This window comes from Lygodium microphyllum, chromosome 9 (assembly GCF_053477565.2).
Source record: "Lygodium microphyllum isolate KBCC chromosome 9, Lygodium_microphyllum_v1.1.10, whole genome shotgun sequence".
In the NCBI taxonomy this organism is placed as follows: Eukaryota; Viridiplantae; Streptophyta; class Polypodiopsida; order Schizaeales; family Lygodiaceae; genus Lygodium; species Lygodium microphyllum.
In genome coordinates this window covers 106,568,104-106,586,752 of record NC_141143.1, presented here as the reverse complement: position 1 = coordinate 106,586,752, position 18,649 = coordinate 106,568,104, and the positions used below count along the sequence as shown (strand labels likewise).

Sequence of the window (18,649 nt, the reverse complement as noted above, 5' to 3'; positions counted from 1 at the left end):
ACTAAAGAATTTCAAGAGCTTGATGTTGAAGATGGCTATGGTCGGAATTAGGGTTTTTGTAGTCAACTGGTTTTCTTATTACATCTGCTTGTAGAGGGAATCATTTAATGAATTCTTTGATGGGGAAAGAGCTCATGAGCAAACCTTCAATTGCCCTATGGTCGCAGGGAAGATCACAGCATGTGCGCGCAATGACAACAGTATGACCTGATGATGGCGCAAAATGGGTAGTGACTTCCAATTTGTGCAATGCTAGAGGTAGGATTTACCAATGTCGCAGGCTTTGATGTGGCAGGGATCTATGCCAGGAGTAGAGGAAAGTTTTTCCAGAAGGAAGCATGGGGAAATATGGGCTATAGAAGTAGATCAAGAAGCTCCAAGTGAGCTAGGTACTGTCTGGCTATGGCAGACAAGAGGGCAAAGTGAGGATGAAGTTGGAAATGGAGTCAGCTATCCAGAGATGAAGAGGAGATGAAAGAGCAGAGAGGAGACTTGGGACATACTAAGCCATGCTCGGTTGCGCTCTGATACCATGCAAAAAACATGCGGATCTAGAGCATGGCTATGGCGGATGGAAGATGAAGATTAAGTTCATGATGACATAGACTGAAGACTTGACCAATTGTTACTCAAGTGAATTAGGCTCCAAGATGAAAGCTTGGACTCATAAACACAATCTTGAGTTTAGAATGACAATGACCAAGACACTAACTGAGATGGAAAAGCATCATGATATTGTATTCGCTGTATATCAAAAAGTGGTAGTCAAGTACAATGCTTTATAGTTATTGGATGGGTAGTAGTTTCCCCTTTCTGTGCATATGGGATTTAGTCTACCTACATGTCCTAAGCCCAGAACTACCTCATATAAAGAGGCCACAGTAGGTGTGATTGCAAATATCTCAACAAGATTCACTTCCAATGCGAGATGCTTGTACTTATAGCAAAGCTTGGTTCTTTGAGACATGGGACTCTTGGTTCACCTCTCTTCTATGTTATTGGACATAGTTATCTCTGCTTGTGGACTGATTTGATTTCATATGCATTGGACAATGGCACTTACCTCTATTATTAGTTTTTCACAGTGACGTATACATTCATATTGATTATGTACTGAATGCCATTGCTCTTTGCTTAGTTAGTTATGCATTTGATCGATCTTTGCAGTTGCTCTTGAGATCTTCTATATGCATGATGTATATGCCTATGGAATGTATGATTTAGTGACACTTTGAGTTTGTGAAAGTCTTTGGTATTAGTGGTCTATGCTAAGTCACTACTAGTTGCATTCTTTGTATCTTGATTGCTACTCGAATATCCTTGGAAGTGGGAGTTTTTGGCTATTTCCCCAATTGAATTGACATACACTATTGTCTTTATTTTGGAATTACTATAATTATAGTTTTCAACATTCTTTTGAAGATTAGACAATTTGTTTGTGGCACTCTATTGATTGTAATTTGTGGATAGGCATAGCCTCATTTGTTCCTGCCCTTTTGGATAAGTTTTGGGACTATTTTTTTAAAATTTACAACAGCCCATATTCTTGTCATTTGTAGACATTTGCACTCATTATGGCAAGTTCGACAGACAATAGTTCTATTTTCAATAGGTGAAAAGCTTGGTGGCAATAACTTCCAATATTAGAATATGCAGATATGGAAAATCTTGGAGTACAAGAGGCAAGTTAAACCATCGAAGTTAGAGCCGCATAAAGCTTGAGTTCTCTAGTAATAGAAGAAGTAAATAGGAAGAACATTGATGCCATTCACACTTCTCATGCATTAATTGTTAGAGTTAGAAATGATGGTTATGGCAATATTAACCATGGTAGAGACTCACAGCCCAACAGTGGCAAGTCTCAATCTCTTGGGCAATCTCGTAGTAAGTCCCACATATGTAAAGTCCTCTTTGACATGTCATTAGTATGGGCTGCAATATCATATTAGGCCAAAGTTCCATAAAATGTGCAATGAGAAAGGTAATGAAAAAATGCAGGATAATGTAAAGTCTAATGATCATAGCATTATCCGAAGTACATCTAGCGTGAAGATTGAAGAGATAAATGTAGTGTATCTTGAGCTTCATGATGACTATATCTTAGCATTGTCCCGAGTAATTCTAGCATGAATATTGAAGACATAAATGTAGTGTAGCTTGAGCTTGATGATGACTATATATATCATAGCATTGTGCCAAGTAAGTCTAGCATGAAGATTGAAGACATAAATGTAGTGTATCTTGAGCTTGATGATGACTATATCTTGGCTATTCATCTCTCGATGCTACTTAGTTGACTGATGCTTCATCTACTTACTCTTAGTGTTAGCTGCTTGATTTGGAGGCTTTTTTTCACGTTACCCCACATTGGGATTGGTTTCATACATATTACAATATTATAGGTTTTGTGAGACTAGGAAATGACACTATCTTGGATACCATTGGTATTGGGGATGTTAAATACATTTTGCTTTGGGAAACTCTTTTGTTTCACATAATGTGCATCATGTCAACTTAAACCAAAAGCTTACTCTCTACTAGATAGTTGGACAGGTTATCATGTGCCTTTGGTGATTCTCTATGGAAGATTACCCATGGTTTCCTTGTTTTTGCTTAAGGTCTCAAGGCTAGCAACTTCTATCCTTTGTTTGTATCTGGGTCTATTGACTATGTATTGGCTATGTCCAATCTACCACATGTATCTTTATGGCATCATTGCCTTGGGCACATGTCTTTGAAAGGAATAAAAGTACTTACTAGTTTGTAATATCTTCCACCTCTTGATTACTTGCATTTGGATTCATGTGATCATTGTCTTTATGGCAAGCAGACATGTAACACTCATAAAAGTTCTAGCTTTACGTGCATGGGTAAGTCTCTTGTTGTTGTGCATTGTAATGTATGTCATCCTATGCCCTATCAGTCATTGGGTGGCATGAAATACTTTGTGATATTTATTTATGATTATTTGTGTAAGTTTTGGGCTTATCCCATTTAGCAAAAGTTAGATGTTCTAGCTACATTTCAGTGCTTTGTTGCTCTTATTGAGAACCAGTTTAGATATAGGCTGAAATACCTAAGGTTTGACAATGGGGGTGAATATGAATCTAAGGCATTTGAGTAGTTTTGTGATGAACAAGGTATTAAGCATCAGTTGACCCCCCCCCCCCCCAATACACCCCACCCCAGAATGGTAATACAAAGTGCACGAACATGATTATTAAAGAGAGAGTCTGTAATATACTTAGTCAAGTAGGCTTACCACAGTACTTTTAGGTTGAGGAAGTTACTACTATGGTGCATCTCATAAATAGATCCTCGTGCACTGCTCTTGGTTATTAGGCTCAAGGGGGTCACTATGTGCAAAAATGTATATCATATGAGTTCAAAAAAAGGAATTTTAAAAAAGACAAGCTTATAGAAATACATTTACAGAAGGAATTATTTTAAAAGCTAAAAATTTATTCATAGAAGGGGTTTTCACATTTAATAGCTTTTTTTTTAAAGAAGGGTATAATCAAATCAATAAAATCACCCTAGATTTTTGTGGCAAAGAGGGTATAGTAAACCTTAATGAAGATATGATACCATGAGTAGCATGGTAAATGTGTGCTTCAACTTTACTTTTGTAAGTATGTAAGTCGATTGGACTTGCATGAGACGTGCCATTTAGAGCTAGGTTGCACCCAACACTAAAAGGAAAACCCCACTCCCCCTATTAGGACCTGCTCACAACCAAGGCTAGTAGTGTTAATAGGGCTTGCGTCCCCCCCCCCCCCCCCCCCCCTCCATTGGGTCATGAAGTGATATTGTATGAATGTACTAGGGGCAGTTTAGTGTTTGGGTATTCGAGTCCTATTTATAGGATTTAAGGCCCACTTGTGCACATCGTTGTGTGATCACCACTTTTGGACTTTTGGCCTAATGGTTAACACGTCCATACATTAGAATGTTGTTGCTTGGTGGTGCGGGACGCTAGCTCTTAGAATGCAGTCATAGCTAAGTATGATGCTAGCCATAGGCTCAAGGGTGAGCCCACTTGGCTATATGGCAAGGAGGCGCGTTTGATGTTCATTCCCCTTATGGTTGTGTTGTGGGTAAGAGTTACATTGTGTTTCATATGCAAGTTGGATCCAAGTGTATCCAATTAGAACACTTTAGGGCCAAGGAAGTTGTGTCCCTTTTATAAGATTTACAACCAACTTGTGTATTATGGTGTGATCACCACTATTGGATAGTGGACCTCATGCCTAGTGACCGATACATCCATACATTAGGATGGTGTGGGTTGGTGGCATTGGATGCTAGCTCTTGGGATACAGTTGTGGGTTAGTATGTTGATGAACCCACCCTTGGGGGCAAAGTGTTGGTTTGGCTCTACAACTTAAGAGGTCAATTTGATGTCCTATCCCTTTATGGTTATGTGCCTTAATCTATGTGTGTCAACTACACTTTTTTTGTGTGTAGTCCACTATAGACATCAGCCTTTTGGAGCATATATATATTTCACATACTCGCTCAATTTGCTACCAAACTTGGTATAACTGCTCTTTAGGTGTCAAAGTACATCAAATGTTTTGCTCCGTGAGGTGAGGAGAACTACATCAAAAGTTAGTTTTCTGACTGAGGCAAGGAAAAATGCATCAAATGTTTTGCTTCAATTTAGTGATGGGAAACAACCCACTAGAAACCAATTGGAGAGATGGATGCTTTGCAAGGAAAACTACATCATAAGTTTCAATTTGATTTAGTGGTAGGGAAAAAAATCAATGTCGCCCTCCACTTTAGCGAACAAAGATGTTAATCCTTGAAAGCTTGTTCTTTATATCTTCTTATTATTCTCCTTCTTCTTCCTTGAAGGTGCTAACTCCTTCCTTGCGCAAATATCCCTTCTTACCACAATGCTAACACTAGGCCTTCGATTTCTTCTTCATGGCACCCCTCTCGATAGCTGCAAATGCCCCACTACAACCACCATATTGAGATGGAAGCCTTCCCTATAACCATGAAGATTCCTCATGCTAAAGTAGCATCAAGGACATATGTGTGAAGCTCACTCGCGTCGACATTTGGGCCCTTAAAGCATTGGTGACTCTATCAAACTCTAGAGAGAGCTTGTAGAGCACAATCCCTGCAAGATGAGCCTCTAGAAGGGTGGACTGCATGCGATGGAGTTGGTCCTATACTTGGGTAACATGAAGCAAGAACAACCAAATAATATCCTTCGGCTCAAAATACATTCGTTGAAGATGTCCATAGAGGATAATTTCATGCATGGTTGAGGGAGCCTCATACCACATCTGAAGCTTCACCCATATTGCTGAAGCTATCCTACAGGAGGTGACTATTAGTAGAACTTCTTTAAAGACACAATGAACAAGAGCAGAATATGCATGGGCATCATCAAAATCCTATGTAAGCATAGCTTGTTTGTAATTGTCCTCGTTGAAATAAGTTGGAAGAGGATTGGGACGTTAAGGACACTCAATAGCTCCAAAAACAATGTATCACAAATGCTTTTGCACAAATCAGGATTTCATAACAACACTCCATGTTAAGTAATCAAGGCTAAATTTTTCATCAATAGAACAGTAGGAGGGAGCCATTTGGAGAGGATAAGAAGAGAAGATGAAGAATAGACAAAGAGAGTACAACTAAGCCCAACATAGACTATATAAAGTACAAGTTCAAATGCAGTGAAGAAAGAAGCTAATAAAAAACTATTGTCATTGCATAAGGAAAAAATAGATAAGACAAGGGAAAATCAATCAAAAGAAAGGGTAGCTTGAAAATATTGTCAATCAACGTGCATGAGATGAGCAAACTAAAAATGCAAGTGTAGTGTCAAAATGTAGGCTGCCACAGCATTAAATGCAACAAACATAGGTGTTGCTAATGAAAATGTAGGATTGGGGATAATAGATAGGCTAATTGATAGTAGCAAACTGATGTTGCCCAATTTGAAAAAAAGTTGACAATAGACACAAATGATTAGTAAATAGAAATAGACATCAACAAGAACATAGATCCTGAAATTTGACACCATGTCAAAAGTGGATACAACAATGGAAACATATAAGAATGCTTAAATAAACTACTGAACACAAGACAAAAGAGAGAGAAAAGAGAAAACACAAGAATACTGCAAAGGAGAACTTAGAGATATGCTCAAAAAATGGAATCCATATACCAAACACAATAGAACTAGTATTTTGTATCTATTACATAAGGATATGTTAAATTCATGTATGGAAATAATCAACTTAAAATAAGTAATTTATAAATTATGGTTAAAATTCACAAAAATGGTCAAAAAAATCACAAAAAACATTACATAGGGATATATAAAACATGCCATGAATGCGCGTGACATATAATATTCGTACATAGTGACCCCCCCCCCCCCCACCCCCGAGTTATCAAGTTACAGAGGATGAGGTATGGTTTGTAAAAACTTCGTCATATGCTCATTTGTGGATCTTTGGATGTAAGGCTTTCTGCCATATTTACAAAGACAAGTGCAATAAGTGAGATCCAAAGTCCATCAAATGCATGTTTCTTGGCTATGGGATGTAGGTGAGGTAGGCTATCGCCTTTGGGATCCGTAGGCTTGGAAATTTATCTATAGCCATAATGTGATTTTCCATGAGGAGAAGATGCATAAGCAGTCTGAGCAAGTAGTTGAGATGTGCAAGGTGGTCTTTCAAGAGGAGTTTCCCATTACAATACAATCAGCTATATAGCTTGTAGTTGACGATGTAATAGCCCAAGATTCACCCATTGTGCAATATTTTTTTAATTTGCATCAATCTAGAGTTTGTAATGCATTAAATTCATGGCAATTCGTACTATTGATCGTGATCACAGGGTGTCTCACTCAAGAGATACATCAAGATCATGCTATTAGATAGAGCGGGCATGTCATTCAATCCCCACAACTAGCTTTGAGACACTTTGCCAAAGCTTCATGTCATCCTGATCGCTATGGTTTGTCTTTGGATTATGTCATGGTGACAGAATTTTTTGATCCACTTACCTATAAGGCAGCTATGCGTAGAGGTGATTCTTATTCTTGGGAGAGAGGTATGCAGTTTGAGTTTGATTCACTGTAGAAGAACCACACATGGGACGTGGTTTACTTGCTTGATGAAAAATATGCATTACCATGCAATGGATATACAAGTTGAAGAATACCCCATGCTAGATCGGTTACAAAGGGTTTTAAGCAAGAGCATGGTGTTGACTTCAATGAAATCTTTTCTTCTATAGTCAAGATGACTACCCTACGCTTAGTCTTGGCATTGGTTGCTCAGTTGGATGCTTAGTCTTGGCGTTGGTTGCTCGGTTGGATTTAAATCTTTATCAGATGGATGTGAAGATGGCTTTCTTACATGAGGACTTGCATGATGAGATTTATATGCAACAACCTAAGGGCTTTGTGGAAAAAGGCGTGGAACACCTAGTATGTGAATTAAAGAAGAGTCTTTATGGGCTTAAGCAAACACCTAGAGAGTGGTACCAAAATTTTGATACTTTTATGCATTCATAGGGGTATTCCCACAATGATATGGATTTGTGTTTATACATGAAGAAGACCCATGATGGTAGCCTTATTATTTTGATGCTTTATGTTGATGATATGCTTATAGCTAGAGGTAGTCATACTGAGATGGATGCTTTAAAGACTCGGCTCAAGAAGAGCTTTGAGATGAAGAACATGGGACATGCCTCACACATACTTGGTATGTGCATTACATGTAGTCACTCTAAAAGACTTCTCTACTTATATCAAAAGGAGTACATCCATAGAGTACTTGAGCAATTTCATATACAAGATGGTAAGCCTATTGGTTGTTCTTTACTTTCTCACATGAAGGTTAGTTAGGTTGACTATTTGCAATCCAATGATGAAGGGCTGAGATAGCCAATGTTCCATATGCATCTACAATGGATAGTTTGATGTATACCATGATAGCCAGTCATATTAACATAATATTTGCAATGGGAGTTGTAACACACTATATGGCTATAACTAATAAGCAACATTGGAACGTTGTGAAGGGCATCATGAGACGTCTAAAAGGCATAATAGATATATGTATTTGCTATGGTAGCTAAGATATAGGAGTCATGGGTTACACTAACTTAGATTATGCAAGACATGCAAACAATAGGAATTCCACCCCTCGGTATGTCTTTACCTTTGCTGGAGGTGTTCTCTTGGATATCCAAGGTGTGAAAATGCATAGCCCTATCTACTATTGAGGCAAAGTATATTGCAACCGCTAAGACTTGCAAGGGGCCCCTATGGTTAGGCCATTTGGTAGTGGCAAACTTTGGTATTGCTATTACTCCTCCATTGCATTCAGATTCTATGAGTGCCATTTAGTGGGCTTGTAATCCAGTCTTCCATGGGAAGTCTAAGCACATTGAGATGCACTATCACTTCATCATAAATGTGGCAGAGGACAATGTGTTGAGCTTGTCAAGATCTTGACTAATGATATTACAAATCTAGTCACTAAAAGTCTCCTAGTGGAACAATATGCCTTCCTTAGGAGGTTGATGGGTGTAGGATGAGATAACATATTTCCTCATCTTATTGTACTTTTTCTCTTTTTCTTGCACTCCTCATTGATACACATTTATCTTTAAGTAGTAATAGGTTGTTGGGGGTAAAGACACATGTGCCTAGCCGCCCACATTTACTCATTGTATACTATACCCATACACTTATACATCTGCATGTAACGGGTACCCATCATTCACTTTATTCTCTATTGTTTTAGTGACATTTGAATAAGGAAAGGTTGGTCCTACATTGTGACTATTGGAGTTCTGATATATGGTATCTCTCTCTCTCTTACTCTCTTGCTCCATCCATTATAGCTCTTACTTTGCTTTTACTTCTGCTCGTGTGCTTCCACTCGAGCTCTACCTTTCACATATGCTATATATTGGTTAAGATCACAACAATATGCACATAAGTGCCAAGAGATTTCAAAGTTAAAGTCAGAGAGAGAGAGAGAGAGAGAGACACACACACACACACACACACAAAGAGAGAGCATTTTGAGTATCTCTCTATGCATTAATGGATACAAGAGTGTTGAGCTTGACAAGGAAGACTAGTAAAGGAAAAGTAAAAAGTAAAAGTGGAAGTAAGCTGGATTGGAAGGGTGCTATCAACTTTTTAAGTTCATGATCAAAATTTAAAAGAGCTTAATATAGCTACCAAGTACCATACATACATAAGGTGCTCATGCAAATTTTCCAACTTATCAACTATGCTACATATTCATTATTGTAATTAGTTTGCTAAGAGTGGGCTCACTCCCATAAAAGTTATATTATCACCACTTGTGGTTATATTTAGAAAACCTACAATGAATAAGAAGGCTACAAGAAACATCTATTCTTTTTTACATAACTAATGTCCACATAAGCCAAAGTGTATGAAAAATGAAGTATTGGTCACATCATGTTAGAGAAAGAAAGAGTGGGGTGTGCCAAACTTAAGTGAGAAATCTTTTAAAAAGACCGAACGTATAAAATGAGAGTAAGAGCTTGAGTGAGAGACTTAAAAAGTGAAGCCCTTCTTCTCTATTTGATTTCTTTCTCTTTTTCCCCTTTTGCTTTTATAGCTTGGAGGGTTAGAAGTAGAGAGAGAGAGAGAGAGAGAGAGAGAGAGAGAGAGAGAGAGAGAGAGAGAGAGAGAGAGAGAGAGAGAGAGAGAGAGAGTGTGTGTGTGTGTGTGTGTGTGTGTGTGTGTGTGTGTGTGTGAGACTAGTTGAAGAAGCTATTCTCCATACATTTCTTCTTCTTCTTCTTCTTCTCTCATTGGTGTAGCCATTTTGGATCAAATCATATGTAAAGGACTGGTGGATGTAAATCAAGGAGCACCACATAGATCAAAGGCCACCATCGAACCTTTGATAGTATTCAAACTACAATGTGACAAAGCTAAGTAGGTGAGTCTATTACACCCTCTTGAGTGATTTGGTTTTCTTGCTTTCATTGTGTGAGAAGAAAATTAGATAATTTGGAGTTTGGGGTGTGAGAAACCTAGGTAAGAGATAGTAAGTTGTGAGTCTTGAGCTCTTGAAAGAATAAGAGTCCCCATCCAACGTTCTATTGCTAAACTCTCATAGAGGCCAACATTTTGATTTCGTTGCTCAAGGAGACAAAATCAATTTACTTGCAATAGTTGCATTCTCACAATGGTTGCATAATAGGAGACTTGATTGCAGGGATGGAATAGTGAGGGACCTATCTCCCATATGTGTATCTTACTCACTCCAAAAGGCACAACTAGGTAGAAAGTGGACTAGTGGGGATTTGCTTAGATAGTCAAAAGCGGATAGAGAGATATAAGAGTTGATTAGAGAGAGAGAGATTAAGGAAGAGTACGAGAACCACATAGAAAAAAGAAAACTTAAAGAGCCCAAAAAAAACTTCACTTACCAATCTTGTGCAAGCGAAGTGTGCTTGGATGCTCATTGATATCACACTTGCTTGCATAAGATGTTTGAACTTCATAGCCTTGAGTAGCTTGAGAACATCCAAAAGTTGACAAAGTAGTGCAATAGTGCATAGGCAACATGATATTATGCACCAATCAAAACATGATTTATTACATTACATGTGTACAATACAACTCATTGCACACCCATAAGTACACCATTCTACTTACTGTCATACTGTGGAATCCTACCCTCTCTTCTTATCTTGTACCTTGCACCACCATAGTGCATACTCCCTTAACACCACCCCACAATCCCCTCATCTTGTAACCATTGCTACACATCTCCATGCGTTGTACCTTTACCATACCCCTCTCATCCAATCACCATGCCTCAATGCTTGTGTATCACATATAGAACCATGTACCTCACCCTTATACCCTACTACTCTTTCTCCTCAACTCTTATCCTAGGGCAACTATACTATGGTGTATTATATCCATCTTGCTCCTTAGATGTTATGTAATGCTCAACAATTATCTTAATAAAGGTTATCAAGGATATCCATGGACATGCACTCTTTAGATATCCATGGACTGTTTATATAGATAGAGGAGAACTTGCCTCTCTCTCTCTCTCTCTCTCTCTCTCTCTCTCTCTCTCATGTAGGAGCTCTCTACCTACCAAGCTTTTCCCCTCTTCTCCATATGTACATGGCAACTCTATCAAAATCCACCAATATTTTTTTTCTTCTCCACATGTGGTTGGAAGCTTTGTCAAAATCCATCAAGATTTTTCCTCCTCACATACAAGTAGCTTTTCTGAAATCCACCAAGATTTTCTTCTCTTCTCCACACGTGCATAGAAGTTATGTCAAAATCCATCAAGATTTCCCTCTTCTCGTACGTGAAAGCTCTATTGAAATCCATTGAGATTTCCCTATTCTCCACACACAAAAGCTTTGCAAAATCTACATATCTTTTTCCTCTTCTTCATAATCACATAGAAACTTTATCAAAATCTATTTATCTATGGCCCCAAAGTGATGTAAAAAGATCCTATGTGAGCCCATTACCAACTTAAATCTAAAAGACTTTTAACTTTAGGTGAATTGTTACTTTTCTAAGAAAGAAAAATGGGATAAAGGCAAGGGAAAATTCATGCATGTGACATTGTCATTAGTAATTAAAGTATGGTTTCTATTTGTGATATGACTACTTTTAGATTTGATTATGCTTCCTATTTGAAGTGTGACTTTCTGTTTGTGGTACGGCCACTTTTGGTTTTGTATATGTTGAGATTAACTTTCCATGAATCCATGCTTATGACTGTGGTACGGCCACTTTTGGATTTGCGTATGTTGAGGTTAACTTACCACGAATCCATGCTTATGACAACCGGACCGATGGTTGTTTTGTTTTGTTAACCACTAGTATTTCATAGGGAAAAGGACTGAGTGGTAAGGCCTTCGTAGTTATAATAGCTATAGAGGCTTAGGAAAGGTTAGCAAGGCTTTTGTGGAAGGAATGTGATTGCATATGAGGTGACCTAGTAAGATGAGTTTAGAAAAGAGAATGTTGAACATGCACTCAATTTATATGTTATTTAGGATAATGTACTTGAGTGTTTAGCAATCCTTGGATAGAATTTTGAGAAACTATGATGATGATTCTTGAGAATCTCTTGAATCTGCACTATACTCAAATTCAATGAGGTTAGTCTCACGGAATGCCTTGGAGAATATATGTGGACAGAGTATAACATTTGTTGTGGGTGAAGCACATTCTTTGTTTCAGTTTTTATGAGCAAAGGAAAGTAACGGCACATTAACACGGGGTTGCTTCCTTGTAGACCTGAGAAGATGTCATGCTCTAGGCAGATGCCACAATCCCACCATTGTTGCAATGAACTGGAGTTCAGGTGAAGTAACCTTTCAAATGCTGATCCTCTAGTGCACATAAGCATAAGCCCTTTTAAGGCCAATGCTAAGAACCTGTTCCTGAATACAATCGGCCCATGGTAATATCCAGTGTAGTTGACAATGCACCCTCGGTCCTTCGTTTGATGGCAACCTAACAATGTATTAGCCAAAATCCACAAATAAAATACCATTCAAAACAATCTAACATTTCAACATTCAAATCCAGTACTATCTTTGTGTGTACACCCATCCCTGGTCACCATCCCTGGTCAGATCGCATTGGTTAGATCTCAATGATGTTAAGCTGCAAATAATTCGCACAATTGCCTTAGGCCACTGTACATCATACAAATTTCATGCAGTTGATTTCCAAATTTGTCCTCTTCACAAGAGAGACACGGTGAGGTTGCTTTCCAGAATTGTCCTCTTCACAAGAGAAAGGAGAGCCAAACAAATAAATTCTTCTCAATACATCTTGAAGCGGAAGAAATCATATGGACTGGCCCTTGTAACACAAATATCATTCAATAGTAATGCTGCTACTAATTCTCTTCAATAAAGACAGGAATACAACAGATCTGAAACATTGAATATCCAAGTACATAGAAAAAAGCACTAACCAGAAGCTCTTAAAGAATGTACTAAAAGTATCAATGGCTAAACCACTGATAACAGAACCAAGCATAGCTGGTCATTAGCAAACAAATCAATGCCCCTAATCACGTTGCGCAATCATGAGAATCATGAAGAACATTATTCCATATCTTCTTCTCCTCATGGCATTGGCTCCTCATCTTCATAATCTACCTCATCCTCAGCAGTAGCATCTTGGTATTGCTGATACTCAGATACCAGATCATTCATGTTACTCTCAGCTTCAGTGAACTCCATCTCATCCATTCCTTCACCCGTATACCAGTGCAAGAAAGCCTTTCTTCTAAACATTGCTGTGAACTGCTCTGAAACTCTACGGAACATTTCTTGTATTGAGGTGGAATTGCCAATGAATGTGGAAGCCATCTTCAAACCTTTTGGTGGAATGTCACAAACACTGGACTTCACATTGTTTGGGATCCATTCTACAAAGTAAGAGGAGTTTTTGTTTTGGACATTAATCATCTGCTCATCAACTTCCTTGGTACTCATTCGACCTCGGAACATAGCAGAAGCAGTCAGGTAACGCCCATGACGAGGATCAGCTGCACACATCATGTTCTTGGCATCCCACATCTGTTGAGTAAGTTCTGGGACAGTAAGAGCTCTATACTGCTGTGAACCTCTTGAAGTGAGAGGTGCAAATCCCACCATGAAGAAGTGGAGCCTAGGGAAAGGGATCAAGTTCACTGCAAGCTTGCGGAGGTCAGAGTTCAGCTGACCAGGAAACCTCAGACAACAGGTGACTCCACTCATGGTTGCAGATATGAGGTGGTTCAAATCACCAACTACAGAGAAAAGAATCTTCTATTAGATAGATGGATGACTAGTCTGTAGATAACATCCCATTAAGCAGCATCTATCCAAGAGAAATTCTTAGCCTAAGAAACTCTATACATCTCATACAAAAGTTATAACTTACAGGTCGGAGTTGTTAGCTTCAACGTGCGAAAACAAATGTCATATAAAGCTTCATTATCCAAAACCATGCACTCGTCTGCATTCTCCACAAGCTGATGCACTGACAATGTGGCATTGTATGGCTCCACAACAGTATCAGATACCTTAGGAGATGGGAAAACAGAGAATGTGAGCATCATTCGGTCTGGATACTCCTCTCTAATCTTAGAGATTAACAATGTTCCCATGCCAGACCCTGTACCTCCCCCCAGAGAGTGACAAACTTCAAAACCTGCAAAGAAACCAAAACTGTTTGACTGGGGCCTTAGGAAATTCAACTGGCAGGATTTGCACTGGAAAGTAAAGAAACAGGAAATTCAGGTGCACACAAGCTTTTCTTCCTTGAGAAACCATATCATTCATTCTACTCCTGTCCAGATCAAACCAAGCAATGCACCAAAAATAAAAAAGGAAGAAAATTTGACTCTATGAGCTGATGATTTACCTTGAAGGCAGTCACAGCTTTCTGCCTCTTTGCGAACCACATCCAATACAGAATCAATCAATTCTGCCCCTTCTGTGTAGTGACCTTTGGCCCAGTTATTCCCAGCTCCACTTTGCCCAAAAACAAAGTTATCTGGCCTGAAAATCTGACCCAGAGGCCCTGTACGCACACTGTCCATAGTTCCGGGCTCCAGATCCATAAGAACAGCCCTTGGTACATAGCGTCCCCCACTTGCCTCATTGAAATACACATTGATCCGCTCAAGCTGTAACTCAGAATCACCACTGTATTTGCCAGTGTGATCTATGCCATGTTCATCACAAATTACTTCCCAAAACTTGGAGCCAATCTGGTTCCCACATTGTCCTCCTTGGATGTGGAGAATCTCTCTCATGTTTCTTCCTTTTGCTGAGAAAAGATTAATCTAGTCAATCTGGGAAGTATCAAGCAAAACCAAAGAAGAAATTCGTAACAGATCTGCCACAGGTTTCAAATGAATGAGACTATTAGGTAATGAAAACGTCAATGAGCTAGCCGATCTGCCATATCTCTTTGCAGAGAAGATAGATAAGACACAGTGTAACAACGCAAACTAGCCATGAGATGACCTGAATTGCAGCCATTGAGGAAGTATTTCTCATCGCACAGACATGAGGCATTCCAATAGCATTGAATACTACACTCATAGCTCTTAAAAATACTTAAGATAAGCCCTCCAGACCTTACAAATTCGAAGCAGATAGACCGAGAGCAATATAGTTAAAAGAATAAGTCTAGTGCAATAGAGGAGGAGAAAGGAACAATCCTGGTACAATGCACGAGAAAGGAACACCTCTAGTACAATGCAAGAGAAAGGAACAATTCTAGTGCATTACAAGATAAAAGATCAAATTGTAGAGCAATGCAAGAGAAAAGAACCAGTCTAGTGCAAAACAAGATAAAGGATCAAATTATAGAGCAATCCAAGAGGAAAGAGCCATTCTAATGCAATACATGAGAAAGGAGAACACGTGACTCAGAATCAAAGCATTGCATCAACAGAAGTGGGACATTTACTCGCACTAGAAGCCTAATTAGAACCTAGACAGCAAGACGGCTTATCATCAATGATGTTCTGCAGGAGGCCGTTCGAGCGTATCTGCTAGGAGCTTTCAGAAGTTAGCATTGTTAATGGTTGAACTGAGGTGCTTTCTCTTAGAAAAAGAGCTTTCTCTACAAAAGTCCGCAGCGCAAACCTATAAATGGATGAAATTAAGAGCTTTTTCAACAAAAGATAGGAGCTCAAGCTTATTAATGGTTGAAACGATGAAATGAAGAGCCTGCTCCACAGAAAGTCGGCCTTATAAGAGGTGTTGCTGGATGGAAAGCGTTCTCGACAGAAGGGAGCGCTGTGGCACAAAATGAAGCTGCGAAACAAGAGAAAATACAGGACAAATGGCGGAACGAAGTGAAGCTGCGCGAGCATACCTGGAGCTGCGGAGATCGGAGCCGAGGTTGCCGAACGGGGGAGCGGGCAGACAACAGGAATGGAGGAGGGGAGGGGAGCGGAAAGGGGAGGGGGAGGGGAGGCAAATTGATATCGATGATGATGATGATGGTGATGATGAGAAGGAAGGAGGAGGAGAAAGGGTGGGGCATCAAAAGATCGGGCAGGAGATGCTCGATCCTAGCTGTACACGCGTATACCCCCCCTTCTACATGATGGTATGGTGACACTCACGTTCGATAAACAATTGCCTTTCTCTTGAGATCGCACTGGGTAAATTAATCAAACCTCCATCATAACCATCCCCACAACCATAACATCTTCGTAAGAATCCAATCTCAAGTGTCCTTTTCATGTGCATGGCATGATCTACCTACCCCTATAGGTATAGGCTCAATCAACAGGCCATTCAAGCCTATAGGGACCCCCCCCCCCCCAAATAGGGAGCATAGTACCTTTGCACACTCCCCACATCCACACGCATGCCCGCCCTTTCGAGTCATCACTAAACCTTAAGAGCTATGTCTCACACCTTGTGCTCCTAGAGCGCCAGTGGAATTTTGCATATCAAAACCATTTGCCCCCAATGTGCTCCTCCAGGGTGAAAAGGTTTACAACTGTGTTACAAGAAGGAGGAGTTTGATTGGTTGATCTACATTGTACGGTTCCAACCAGACCAATGAGCATCTTAAACCCACCAAAATGCTATTAGCACCTCCTTCTGAAGGGGTTCTCACATGGGTAAGCGAAGGTTTGGGTAACAAAACCCCAACTCACATGGCTAGGGGTTAGCGGGGGGAGTGGATTCTCACTTTCCCCAACAACCTTGGAGGCAACATGGCTTTAAAGGGGTAGCCCCCAAATACAAAGGCATAATGTACATATACAAAACCTTGAACAAACCCCCAAACCCCACCAACCCCCCCAAAAAAAAATCCAAGGTCTTTTTCCTTCTTTATACATATGTTGCCACCCCTATGTTAGAGAGGTAATTTCCTCACATGTTGCAATTTTATGGTCTCTCATCTCCAATGGAAGTTGCCACATTTAATTAACCTAAGTGTGACTTTACTACTAGCCTTTTTTATCCCACCAAATATATCATAGTAATCCCATCAATTGATCTATTATAAGATGGTTGTTAGCATGAGTGAAATAATAATAGCCTTCCATAGTATTGATGCATGTACTTTAGAGCCCCACTAAATAAACAATATGGACACAAGATATATGCCTTCATATTTTGATGAGGAGTTGATCCTCAATCAAACATCATGTTGTGAAATGTGCTTGTTGTCAATGGTAATCAAAGAACATACTCAAAGTTCAATGTCACAAAGCCACCCCATGGAGGTACACGCTTGTCAAAAATATACGTGCATTATGGAATGCACTATGCCAACTTATCTTTCTTACACCTTATGTTCAACCTAGTTGTGGCAAGGAGTACTTATTTGCATTGACAACTCATTTGAGTTTTTTCAACTTTAGACACATAATGATTTGTGATGTTGGGGAAGTGGCACCCAAGGTTCATGTACCCACAATACTCAAACCACTAGGCTACAACCCCATTGAAATTTTCCTGCTTTGGATGCCCTATTTAGATCATTGTTTAAATAGGTTTGAACCATTCTTTGTGGAAAGCAATGCAACTAATCTGATCTAACAAGCTAGCCATCTTTTACTAAAATGGCTACATCACAACAATACAATTTAGTTTTACATTTACTTAATTAATTTCTATATGCTTTGGCTGTAATAAGTAGATGAACAAGAAGGAATTTTTGAGGCCTTGATGTATCAATTGGTATTTTGCATATAGAACATTCAGCACACAACATAACCTTATAATAGTGTGCCATATGCATATCTTAAAATGTCATTCAGATTAAGAAACTTCACCTTCCATCCTACACTTTAGGGGTGTAAGCTCTTCAACAACCCAAAAGCAAGTTGATCAAAATAAACAAAAGAAGGGAGCCGACTTAGTGTTGTGACGTAAAAGAGAGTGGTGTGACAAGTCCATATTATTTGCATGTTCCAAGACATATAGTTGGACTTATCTAAACGACGTGTGGTTTTCTCTTTCAATTTGTTACTAAAAGTAGCTTTTGCTTTATGCTCATATCTTATAAACTAGATGTGCTAGACATCCAAAGAAGATAGTTCCATGTTAATATTTTCTCCTAGTCTCCTGCTACTTTAGAGCATAAGACCTAATCATAGTTGTAAATTCTTTTAGTGCCATATCATGATGTGATCTTTTGGCAGAATTAAATGGCTTATTTAGTATCTTCATCATCAAAAAGTGTAAAAGTGGACCCAAATGCATGAAGAAGTTCTCATATTGTCCATATCAACGTAGCTAAAGTCAGATTGTATGTCATGATCACTTGTGACATTTGAGAGCCTTCATGATTTCATTAAGCATACTAGTGTTTGAATTTGCAAAAAAATCAAGTCTTTTGTTTTAAATAACATTGAGTAGGAGTTGAAAGTTCTTATTTCTAAAATTCCATATTGTAGGACGAAATATTTTTATTCTAGTAGCCTTCTCGGTAATAGTGTCGAAGATCCTACCTATATATTTATGTGTTCAAATATATTAAGAACTTTTGAAAAGCTGAAAGGATAGTACTTCTCACATGGAGAAATCCAAGCTTGCATATGCCACTTAACAAGGTGATGTAATCACAAAAGCCCTCTAAGTTAAAAGT

General features: G+C 39.0%; 1 protein-coding gene across 1 annotated transcript; it reads right to left on the bottom strand.

The window, feature by feature from the left end:
- Nucleotides 1-12,904: 12,904 nt before the first annotated feature.
- Nucleotides 12,905-16,137, bottom strand: LOC148031398 (tubulin beta-1 chain). Its single transcript, XM_087684923.1, has 4 exons — nt 15,911-16,137; nt 14,444-14,851; nt 13,961-14,230; nt 12,905-13,826 (listed from the first exon to the last, which is right to left on the bottom strand). The coding sequence occupies exons 2-4, from the start codon at nt 14,835-14,837 to the stop codon at nt 13,159-13,161; spliced, it is 1,332 nt and encodes a 443-aa protein (XP_087541049.1). The 5' UTR covers nt 14,838-14,851; nt 15,911-16,137; the 3' UTR covers nt 12,905-13,158.
- Between the last annotated feature and the right edge of the window lie 2,512 nt (nt 16,138-18,649).

Excerpts from the sequence above, each read along its gene's own strand:
- LOC148031398 (XM_087684923.1), bottom strand. The coding sequence starts at position 14,837 with ATGAGAGAGATTCTCCACATCCAAGGAGGACAATGTGGGAACCAGATT. Across the intron at positions 14,231-14,443 it reads AAGCTGTGACTGCCTTCAAG|GTTTTGAAGTTTGTCACTCT; the intron begins GTAAATCATCAG and ends GTTTCTTTGCAG. Across the intron at positions 13,827-13,960 it reads GAAGCTAACAACTCCGACCT|TTGGTGATTTGAACCACCTC; the intron begins GTAAGTTATAAC and ends TTTTCTCTGTAG.